This window comes from Argiope bruennichi, chromosome 8 (genome assembly GCF_947563725.1).
Source record: "Argiope bruennichi chromosome 8, qqArgBrue1.1, whole genome shotgun sequence".
NCBI lineage: Eukaryota > Metazoa > Arthropoda > Arachnida > Araneae > Araneidae > Argiope > Argiope bruennichi.
Genome location: NC_079158.1, coordinates 95391996 through 95404668, shown reverse-complemented (window position 1 = coordinate 95404668; position 12673 = coordinate 95391996). Strand labels below are relative to the sequence as shown.

The following is a 12673-nucleotide window of genomic DNA, read 5'->3' as shown; positions in this document are numbered from 1 at the left end:
AATTAATCTATTTTATTTGAAATTTTGTCTTTTCATTTAAGCGTTTTTAAAATTATTTTTCAAATTTTTTATATAAGAAATTGAGATTTTGAACTTGATCTGAAAACATATATATATATATATATTTTCAAAAGCGATTTTAAATACTTCAAACACCTTTAAAAGAAAAATGTCCCAGAAATTAATTCATATATGTGCATAAAAAAAATTTCAAACTAAAATTATGTTAAATGGTGTATTTTTGGCCATTTTTGAACAGTAAATTAATTCAAGGTTTTTTTTTTTTTTTTTTTTTTTTTTTTTTTTTTTTTTTTTTTTGTAAAACTGCAAGAAATGAAGAAAATCTTATATTTTTATGAAATTGCAGTTAATATGCAATAAAAATTTGAGATGATTAAAAATACAATTAAAATAAAATATATATTTATGATGAGATAATTAAAAAATCATATTTTAAAAAAAATCATATTAAACTTATTTACTGTCCGAAACATTCGATTCGTAAACAGACGTACAAGTTCAAAGGGAAAACAAACTCTAAAGAATTTTGAAAGTGAAAGCAAACACCACAACACAATATACTATCGCATTCACAATAACGAAATATGATTACGTGAAGAAACAAAGGTTGATTTGTTACTTGGCAATAAAACCATACCAAATATTATCTTATTATCAATTATAAGATTATTCTTATTATCAATCATAAGAATTGCAACTTATTATCTTACGATAATATTTATACCAAGCCCAAAAGAACTGAAATTATCACAGATTTTGACTGTATTTGATAAAAAAATCAATCATAGGCACTTTTTATGCATAAATATATGAAAGTTTAGAAAAAAATCGAACCAGTAAAGCATAAAAAAAAATTCCTTTGCATTCTAACAATTTTCTGTAATTTTTAACTCCCTATTTAAAATAGCACCATAAAGATTTTAATCATTCATTAAAATTGATGGTTTATCAAAATAGTTTTAATAACTTTCAATTAGAAACTCAATGCATGTTTCAAGAATTCGAATTATTTCTAGATGAAGATAAACTCATTATTTCGCATCAAATGAACACATCCGCTTTGAAAATGAATGACAAATTTGAAAGATGAAAACGATCTCTGAAAATTTTCCAGAAAACATCTTTTGAAAAGCAAGTGACAATACGATTTATTTTTATCAATGAAAGATTTATAAGGAAAATGTGATAATTTTAAATGAATAGATATTACTTTTAAAAACTAACTCATATTTAAAACCACCTTTTGGGGTTCATATTTCTATTTTATTGCATCAGAGGGGGAAAAAAAACACATGAGAATGTGATAAATTTGTCCACCGCTCCCACCCACTTTAACTGAGTCCCGTGATCACGAAATAAAAAGTGTCATAAAGAGAATTGAATAGAGAAGATTTCCATCTTCCTCCTAATCACTGACAATCCAATTTTCTTTCATCATCTTCTCCTTAAGCCGGGATCGCTTCCTTCTCTCTCCCCATTTAGAACAGCTTGTCATTCCGATAGGTCGAACACAGCAAGGGCGTCACCCAATCTGAACCACTCCTCGAACACGTGAACATCTCGTGGCTGAGCTGTGCGGATTTAAAAACCGAAATCTCCTGTTCTCTGACTATATCTCACTTTTCTCCTAAACTACAGGCCGCGAAAGCGCACCGACGAAATTAGGGAAAGGATAATTCATTTATGGCCGTCAACATTACGCTACGATTTATTGACAAATATACGACCTATCACAGACCCAGGGAACCAGCTGACAAAATCAGGGAAGAGGACTCTATAGAAGGAATACTCTAACCGACTACGCACCCTTTCCAGTATAAAAGAGGGAAATATTCTGAAAGATATTTACTCTACACCATGATGAAATTCTTCACTACATTGGCTTTAGGAGTCGTTCTCATCTCCTTCGGTTGTTCATCACCAGTTCGGATGACAAGGTTCGAATGTCCTCCTGCAGAAGAGATACATCCTTGCACTTGTTCTACAAATCCGAAGAAAATAGTGAAATGTGAAGATGTTAAAAATTTGGATATAGTTCGAGAAGTATTGGAAAACAGATTTCAAGTTCCCTTACCAACGCTGTTCCTCACAAATGTCCATACAATCCAACTGCCACACCATGCTTTCTCGACCATACCTGTTAAAAGGTTAGTTCTCAATGGAAGCAATATAAGACAGATCCATGATGATGCTTTTGATGGCCAAGACACGCTTGGATTCCTGATTCTGGCAAAGGACCGATTAACAGATATTCCAACAGAAGCTCTGAAGCGTTTGCCGCATCTGAGAACTTTAAGTTTGTCTGGAAACTTCATAATGAAAATTGCTAACGAATCCCTGGCAGAAATTGTTTCTTTGAAATCTTTAACACTTTCTGAAAACAGAATATCCCATATCGAAAAAAATGCGTTCCCAGAAAATCTGGACACTCTCATCCTATATGAGAACCTCATTACCACTATGAATGGATCGGTAAATGATCTCAGCAACTTGGAGCATTTATCAGTCGGAAATAATCGATTAACGAGCGTCAAGAATGAACTGAATGGACTCACAAAGTTAAGATTTCTTTCACTAGCCGGAAATAATATATTCGACATTGATGACAGTTTCGATGACTTAATAAATCTCAATTATCTAAATCTCGCTTACAACAGCCTTGAAAATGTCGATGATGGCTTATACTCTTTGAAAAAGCTCAAGACTTTAAATTTGTCATACAATTACATTACTGATATAGATGAAGATCTCTTCAAAAACGTGAACGAAATCCAAAATTTGGATTTATCAGGAAATTATCTGAACGATGCATGCAAAACTTTGAGACCTTTGAAGGATATGCAGCAATTAATTTTATCGAATACTAATTTGCAAACAATAGATTACGAGTGTTTTAAAGGAATGAAAAATCTGGAAGTTCTGGACCTCTCACAAAACGAGCTTACAAGTATCGACGCTGTAACTGATCATATGTTTCCCAAACTTTCGTATTTGCTGCTTCAAAATAATCGTTTGCATCTTTTCAGACACGGTCTTAAAAATCTCAGGAATCTCGAGGTTCTCGACATCAGCTACAATGATATAGTCACACTGAAAGGGTACCATTTCATGCACAATACGCATCTGAAGAAGTTCATGATTGAAGGTCAGTTTAATTACTTAATTTCTTTCTTCTAGAATAACAGTAATAGAGACATCTTTAACATTCTAAATCAGAAGCTACTAAGTAAAATAAAAATAAATATTCTTAATCATATATTAGTTATAAATAAGATGCCAAATAAATGAATATGCGGATTTTTTTTTTTTTTTTTTTTTTTTTTTTACATTATTAGCTTTTGATAGCTTTTTTCTTGGAAAAAATGCAATCTTACATTTTAAGAGCAAAGTTAAAAAACTATTAACAGAACATTTCCTTATAGACTAATTATCTTAGAATTTTTTCATTTCACCCAATTATTCCATATGGCAAGTCTGCAAAAGAAAAGTTCAATGTTTGCTTAAAATTGCGATTTATTATATAAAAATTAAAACTATGCCGGCTGAACATACAACATCATATATTCGAATTTGTAAATTATAATTCGAATAAAAATTGTTGCATGCTGATTCAATATTTTCATAAATGTAATGTCTGCTTTTTTTTTTGTATTTAAGCAAACATACATTTTATTCAAAGGTAGGATTATTTCATAGATTTATTTTTAAATAAATTTAATTTTTTTATTAATATTGTACTTAAAAGAAAAACGTAAAAATTTAGATATATATTTGCTAAGTGATAATTTTTTCACTGGGAAAAATAAAAAGGTTAAAAGGAAATTTAACAATTAAAATAAAATCTTCACCAGACGAAGAAAGAAACATTTTAAAAATTAAAGGATAGAAGCCTAGATAATGAAGATAATTAATCAAAAAGGAAATGCTTTCCGCTGATGATGCTTAGTAATAATGACGAAGAAAATGCTATTTAATATATTGTAATACTCTCATTTTTGTTGTAAATTGTTTTAATCAAAATCATTCTTATAATTACAAAAGCATAGCATGTTTTTTTAAACCCTTTCCTTGCGCGTGCTTTTTATTTCGTAAAATGCATATATCATTTAACTACGGATTACCAGAGTTAAGAAGTTATTTCTCTACCCGAAAGCCTTTCTCTACTACACATATAAAATAAAGAAATTTAGTTTTATTTATTTCATAAGGACAGCTTTTCTTGTAATACTTTTATTCATCTAAAAATAATATTTTTTATTTTAAAACTAAAACAGTTAAGATTACCATTACAAATTGAAAGAATCACACTCTATAATAATAGAATAAGAATAGTTCCCCCATTTTTAAATCGTCTTTAATTATTTCTAAGACTACAAAAAATCAGATTTTAATAAGATTTCTATAATAATTTATTTGGCCTGCTAAGTAATGCGAGTAGAATGAGATTAGTTTTCAGATAAGATTATACTTAATATTCTTTAAAAAAATTCATTAAATTTTCTTTTGAAGATTTAAGTTGGCATTGTTTTAAAAACCATTATAAGAAATCATATATGAATTATGGGCAAAAGAAACTAAAAAAAAAAAAAAAATCAATCTTTTAGATTATGATTTTCTCATTTTCCCGATATTTTTCAACGAAGTTGAATCTTGATTTAGCCACAGATCAAACAAAATATAAAATGCAGCGGACTGATGTTTACACTTCACTTTATTTTTTAATCTCAACAAATTTTTTCGACGCAATCGAGACATTATCTGCTTTATCTATTAAAAAAAAAACTGCAAAATATTTTAATTATTAAAGCAATAAAATAAAATTAAGTTCTGATGATGAACATTTTATAATTATGATACAAAGTTAAAATAGAATCATTGAGTTGATGATGAGGCATGCTACTTGCCTAGAAATCATTTACTGAGTAAAAGGAAGTACTATTTCTTATTCTTATTACAATTTAAGATATTCAAATGCAACAGAAACTTAGAATTTTATCAAGTGAAAGGTTAAATTTTCTTATCTTTCAGCATAACTAGTGATTTAAAATAACTCACTTATTTTAAAATTCTGCACATACAATAAAAAAAAATGTATCTTCAGTTGCTTCATTTTACAGTTTCAAAAATCTATGAAATAAATTAATAAAAAAAAACAATCAACTTATTTTTTTTTTTTTTACTTTCTTCAACGCATAAATTTTAAAAAATTAAGTTATTTATCAACATAATTTTTATTTTATAAGTATTTAAGATCAAATCAATCTCTTTCGATTACAGAATTTCTCAGAAATAAATCTTGTACTTGATACTTCCCTCATATATTAAACGCATTTATTATCCTCCATTAATCAAGGAAGTACTTTAAAATTACTTTCCAAAATTCTAAAAGCGAAAATCATCAAACATTCTTATTCAGAATCATATTTTTGAAGATAATCTTGGACAATATTAAAATTATATGTAAAATGTGAACATTGTTTTTATAACCTTATTAGCAGTTACTTAAGAAAGAACAAGATATAACAAGCTGTCTTATCTTTTACAGGAAATCCTTGGGAATGCAGTGACCACTTGATTTCATTGTTGGAGATACTAGAGATGTGGACAACAGAGCTCGTTGGAGCTCCCCCTTGTTATCTAAGCAGGGAGATCTTTTGACCTTTGCCCTGTTGCAAACATGAAAAGTGATTGAACTCATGAACGGTGATTTTAATACGAGATTTCATGCAATGTGCATACGCATTGAAAGATAAAGAAATGATGTACAAGCTATTTTGACCTGACATTTTAGTTTGTAGATACCAATAATAGTTTTTCTCACAGCATATAAATACGGGTCTTATGCTTAAATATTTACTAAACGTGTTAAATGATTGCCTTCGTAGATTTTTAAGAATTTTATAAGCAATTTAAAAAATAATAACTCATAGACGTAGTTATTTGAAGTGGTGTAGTGTAATATGAATTATTTCACCTAAATTTTTACTTACTTGTGTATCGATTCATTACACTAACTATAGAAATAAATTTTCTAAATTGAGCTAGCAAAGTTACTAGTTCAAGATAACTGAAAAAGGCACAATATATTTTATGTATAAAAAGAATTAATAAAAAGTAAAAATATGATTCAACATTTAATATCTGATTAGTATATAAAAACATCGTGGGTTTAACATCGTAAGGAATAATTAAAAACGTCTAGGAAGGAAATAAATAATTTAATCAAATTATTCTCATATATGAATAGATTTAAGTTTGAAGAATTGTCGCAATGAATAATAATATCAATGCCAAATTAGATATCAGATACATGTAGAATTCAGGGGCGATATATTAAAATGATAGCCTTTATAATTTTGAGAATATAAGAAATGGTCATGATTAATTAGCAAGGAGACACTAATATTTCTATGATATTTTCTAAAAATAAAAATTCACATAAAAAAATAAATTACATTTCAGTCTTTCTCTCTATATATATGTATGTAATGTTAAATAAAAGCACGCAACAAAGCAAAAGCAATGCAAATATGGGTAGTAATTTTTTTACCCTTTGTTATGTATTTTTTATACTGTTGTTCATTAAATATTTTTTTTAATTTTTGCTTTCAGAAATTATTATTTGTGTAATAATATTGAGTTATAAATTCATTTCACCAGAAAGCGAATTCAAATTCATTTCTTTTAAAAGTAATACTTAAAGTATAATCATGATAAAAAAAATCAGAATTTTTTTTTTTTTCAAGAATTAGGTCAACAAGAAAATTAATAGAAAATTACATGTTAAAAATATATTTTACACATAGAAAAAATTCGTTCATAAATCCCACAGATTTTTTAAATATAAATTATTATCTACAAAAGCGATACAGGATATCGTCAAAATGTAAAAATGAACTTATTGCTTCATTTAAAAAAAGTATATTTATCTATTATTTAATTGGTATGCTATTCAAGAAGAGAAATTATCGCACTACAATTTTAACTATATATATATATATATATATATATATATATATAAGAAAGGTATTTGCAAAGTGAATTTAAAATCCATCATAGTGTAATAAATCTTTCTTAGTTGGATATTATTTTTTTGTAAAATGAAGATAGATTAAGATTAATTTTATATTATTGCGAGACATTTCTATTTTTAGTAAGAACCATATGGTTTCACATTTTTAGAAGTTATAAAATTTATACAGCATTCGAAAACAATCGGCCAAAATCAACCAAAACAAATGGAATAGTAAGTAAAAATTTCCCATTTAACTAAAGAAAAAGCATTAAAATAAAGGAATTTGTTTTTAAATGAAACAACAACAATAATCTTTTTTTTTTCCTTCTGTTTATTTCTGAATTAATCAAAATTCAGAAAAAAAGGAGCAAATAATAAATATAATCATCATAAGTACATTAAAAGTCATTATAAATACTCATTTTTAAAAAAATTCTTATAAATACTCATTAAAATCATAATCAAATAAATTAAAACGCAATTATTTATTGTTTTGTTCATAAGTATCTAAGTATTTTCTGAACAAATATCAAAAATTTGGAAGGTATAATTTTTTTAAAAATGGCAATTTAGAAAAATAAGATAATACAATACGCAATGGAAGCCTTAAATAAACTTGATCTTAAATTTAAAACCCAGAATCCTTTAAAATAAGTATAAAAATTACATGATATATATAATTAGGTATGATTTTTCTGCATTTATCAATTTCAAAGAGAATTATTTGTAGCCTTGAATGAACTCAGTTGTAGTTATCCACGTATCCCTAAACAATTTTAAAACTCTCAATCTATCCGTACAATTCCAATATAATAAAGTTGGGGATTTTCAAGTGACATACGATAAGTTCACAACAAAAATTTAGCTTCGGAATCCACGGCGCATTTCGTGAAAGGCAAAAGATGTGAAGTTATTGCACTGATAAACAACGCGTAGTTGTAAAATGACATATGTAGTTGTAAAATGACATGCGTAGTTGTATTTATGTATGACTATGATAACATTAAATTAACTTCATTGTTAAACAGCACGACCATTCAGAGCCTTTTTATATTCCGCTAATACATTTAGTGAATAAAGTAAGCTCAGTTTAAAGCAAAAAAATTTTTTTAATAAAGTACATTTTTAATAAAATAATATTTTAATATATAATTTATTACAGCTGAGAAGTTAAAAATAATAATAAAATCAAAATTTATAACTTTATAGAGCCTTGACATTCTAGTTCATTCTAACTACATTTCTGATGAATAACTGAGAGATACAAGCCATATATAATGAAATTAGAAGTTCCCAATCCACGTTTCATCAAATCAAGCATTAGTAAAATAACATATATTTCAGAAATTCAGATATCTGAAAAGGCACGTCTTTATTTAAATTTAAAAAAAATCAAAAACATTTTTAAATCAAAAATTAGACTGTCAGTGGAAGTGCGAACGATGGAAAATAAATATTTAAATAAATCGTAAGAAAGAAAGCTTTTAGATTAAAATATTTTTAAATGTTATGAAAATTCGATTACCTTAGAGTATTTTTATTAGCGCCAAACACTTTTGATATTTTATCCCATTTTGTACCGTCTTTTTACATAATTATTCAGATTATTAAAAAATTGAAATCCACCTAGCAACCACAATAGTCCACTAATTTTTCAGGGAACTTTCCCGATGGGTAGTAACAGGGGTGGTCGGCTGTACGCAAGGGTAGTAACAGAATAGAAAAACTTTTTATTGATCTCACATAAAACCTAAATACAATGCAAATATCTTAGATCCTCCCCCCCCCCTTTCTTCCTTTTCTTCTTCAGTGATTCAGAGGTTACACACAACCCTAAATGATAATCTCAAGAGGAATTAATTTAAGGATAATTATCAATGAAGGAAGACGGTTATTCTTCTTTAATGAAGGAAGACGGTTTTTAACCTTCAGAGGGAAAGAAAGAGATATTATCATTAAATTCTATAAAAATGAAATCTCACTAATCTCTGGCTGCTTTCGGTATATTAAAAAAATGTAGCTAATTTTTTTAATTAATTATTTTTTTTAAAAAAAATTAGTAGTATTTAAAAAATGTAACTAATTTTTTAAGTTAATTACATTTTTTAATTAAAAAAATATTTCTTTGAAGATGCGCATAGTTTCCAGAATCTTACATTCAGTCATAATTTCACAAATTTTCAAATATTAATAAAATCGTCTTGAGAATTATTTGCTGTAATTTAATTTCGGTTACGCGTGCTCCTGACCAATTCATAAGATAACTTTTTTAAAGTTAAAATTAACTTTATTATCTTGCTTAGCCAAAGATACATTTAGAAATTCTTGAAATTTATTAATTTGTTTATAAAATATTTATTTCAAGATATGGCTAAAAATAATATTTTGGTCTCCTATAGAAATTGGAATTATAAATATTTCCTTTATTAGACACAGCTGCAATATGGTCCAAAATATCCAGAAGATACCAAGAATACAATTATATGATTCACTATCTGAAATTCCTTTAAGCGATCGTTTTAACATAATGTTTGTAAACTGATATATTAACTGAAAATCGGGACATGCACAAGGAAAAAAATTTATCAAAATGCTCAGTAACGGCAGACCGTTGGACAGAGAGCTATAAAATTTAGCTCCTAATTACTTCTTGAGCAGTGTGAATGAAGAATTTTTCAATTTTTCAGTTAGATTTTTATTTTAAAAAATAAATCAAAATTGTACGCTTTTCTCAATTACTTCGTTGCATATTACACAAAAGCTATTATGTCATTATAAAATTCAAACTTAGCTTTTTATTAACGCCAGTTTAAAATGTTCTTTGATAAATTTTTAAAAACTTGTAGAAATATATTTCACAATACATTTTATTGTTTCAGTAAGTGGATTTATATTTATGCGTATAATATAATTCTGAGATAGACCTCTAATTTCTGAACCGCAGACAGATGACAAAGAGTTTGATATATGAGAAAGTGGACAAATTTTAATTGATTTTATAGGTTGTAATATCAGTTCATCTGGAAACTATCCACTGAATTGCATGCACAAATATCTTTAATATTCAGTATTTTGGAAGATATTTTTTGTCTGTTTGTGTGAGAGAGAGATACTTTTTTTTTATTTTCTACATATAAAGAGGGTTTTTTTTTTTAATTGCTATAAGTACAAATTTCTCACTCCATTTATTTTTTTATAAAAGGTCATAAGCACTTTCTCGCAATCTGCTATACTAATTAGTTTACAGATGCTAGAAGTATATGTTAATGTCTAGCTTATTTAAATCTCGAAACATTTAGCAGAGGCATAAACAGGGCTTACAAACGTGTTGATGCTTTACTGAAATGCTGTTTTAGTATAATTTATTGATTCAAAATACATATAAACCCCAACATAATAAGGCACGAAATTTAGTTTCGTAAATATATATAAGGGAAAAGCATAACAGAAAGAATGGATCGACGTAAAGCTTCTCTCTACCTATAAAAATTGATATATCTAATAAGATATCTATAAAAGTTTCAAACTTAAAAATATTTTGCTGAAAAGGTCATTAAAACCAAATTACATAAATCATTTAATTAAAAAAAGTATTTTTAATTTCTTTTTATTCTATTCTGAGTGGCAGGCATGATAATTTACAACAAGGCGCAGCGCGACACAAAAGCAGAAGGCAAAAAGGGAAGAAGTGCAAAAAAGGGACGAACAAATGATCACTAGTCATATAACATAGGATTTCCGGCCACGTGCCGATGGAATGACCTTTAACAAGGGCAAAAGTATCACTTTCATTTGATACGTAGTACTGATGACGCATTATTTTTACAAAGGGATTAATTAAACCGAAAGTGGAATTGGATCACGAAATAAGAGAATATTTTTCGAATGAAGTTACTATGGGCTAAATTAAGATAAAATCTGGGAAATTAATTAAATTGAAATCAGAATTAAAATATCATTACAATCCCCCCCCCACTACAAGCCATGTAAATGCATCGGGGCCCTCGACACACCGCCATATCTTACAGTGGTGTCTGAGTAAGTTTAATTTAAAAGTATGTTGAAAGTGACACCTCAGTTTCCTTTGCCTTTACATTATACAAATATTAACACAGACATCGAATTTATCATTTTATATTAGAAGCATAAAAAAGAATTATATTTGTAAAAAATATTATATAAAATCCTTAATACTCAACAGTAGTAACAAATTATTAATAAATTAACAGTATATTGCAAAAAGTTATTTTGACCATTTTTCTGTACAAACAGAATTGAATTAATTGAAGTAAGAACAGAATTAAATTGCACTAAGTTATTTTGACCATTTTTCTGTAAAAACAGAATTGATGAACTTAATTTAATGAAGACAGTCTATGATATATTTGCCTATATTATTCTTGAATTCTGGGAAGTCTAATTCAACAAGATTATTAAATTAGAAATAAAGTATTAAATTATTAAATATGATAATCCTGTCGGTTAAATAATATGTAACATTATTTTGGTTGTAACAGAAGACAGGTTGGAAGACATAGACGAGACGTTGCATTATTAATTTCGTTTTATTCTATTCAGGCAAGGTGGCAGGCATGATAATTTACAAGAAGGCGCAGCGTGACACAAAAGCAGAAGGCAAAAAGGGACGAAAAAATGATCACTAGTCTTATATAACATAGGATTTCCGGCCACGTGCCAATGGAATGATCTTTGACAAGGCAAAAGTATCACTTTCATTTGATACATAGTACTGATGGCGCATTATTTTTACAAAGGGATTAGTTAAACCGAAAGTGGAATTGGATCACGAAATAAGAGAATATTTTTCGAATGAAGTTACTATGGGCTAAATTAAGATAAAATCTGGGAAATTAATTAAATTGAAATTAGAATTAAAATATCCTTATATATATATATATATATGATCTACTCTACCATCATTTTTTGTAATTTCTGTCTTAAATCTGTAATTCTTTCTATTGGATTAACTTAGTTATTTAAAGGTACAAAAAAAAAAAAAAAAAAGCTGACAATTGAGTTTTAAAATTAGCCATATTTTGTTTTCAAGCAATTACAAGTGACCAAGGACATTGTTTAATTAATTGTGGACATCGTGGTGTGATATTATAAAAGATTGCATATTTTATAATAGTTTGTAGAAAATTAGTTTTACATTAAAAATATTATGCATGGCAGAATTTAAATTCCAAAAAATGCTGGGTGTATTAACTAGTAATATCTATACTTCGGCACAATGAAAGCGAGTATAGTGATAAAAGATAATTGCCAATTTGAGACTTCTACTTGCCCGTTGGTGGGATCCACATGCAACTCGGTCTGACGCTTAAAAGTTACCATCTTTGCTACTACGTTTTATTTTATTTAATATAGGTGTGCTTTTCCCTCGCTATTTAATCCTTAAATTGTGACCATAGTGCAGATCGCGCATCTCTTACTATCTACATCCCAATAGATTGTGCAGCTTTTTACATTCATTCAAATGCATTTTGTTTTTCTGTTTGTATACTAATGAGCTAATTCAGAATTAAATCTTTAATCGCTTATGAATATAATACAATTTTTTTAAATATGGGACTGTTTAATGATGTGCTATGAGGTCAATAAGAAGCAATCATT

General features: G+C 27.5%; 1 protein-coding gene across 1 annotated transcript; it reads left to right on the top strand.

The window, feature by feature from the left end:
- The first annotated feature begins 1607 nt into the window (after nucleotides 1-1607).
- Nucleotides 1608-6627, top strand: LOC129981843 (leucine-rich repeats and immunoglobulin-like domains protein sma-10). The gene is made up of 2 exons (XM_056092868.1): nucleotides 1608-3166; nucleotides 5567-6627. The coding sequence occupies exons 1-2, from the start codon at nucleotides 1879-1881 to the stop codon at nucleotides 5677-5679; spliced, it is 1401 nt and encodes a 466-aa protein (XP_055948843.1). The 5' UTR covers nucleotides 1608-1878; the 3' UTR covers nucleotides 5680-6627.
- The last annotated feature ends 6046 nt before the right edge of the window (nucleotides 6628-12673 follow it).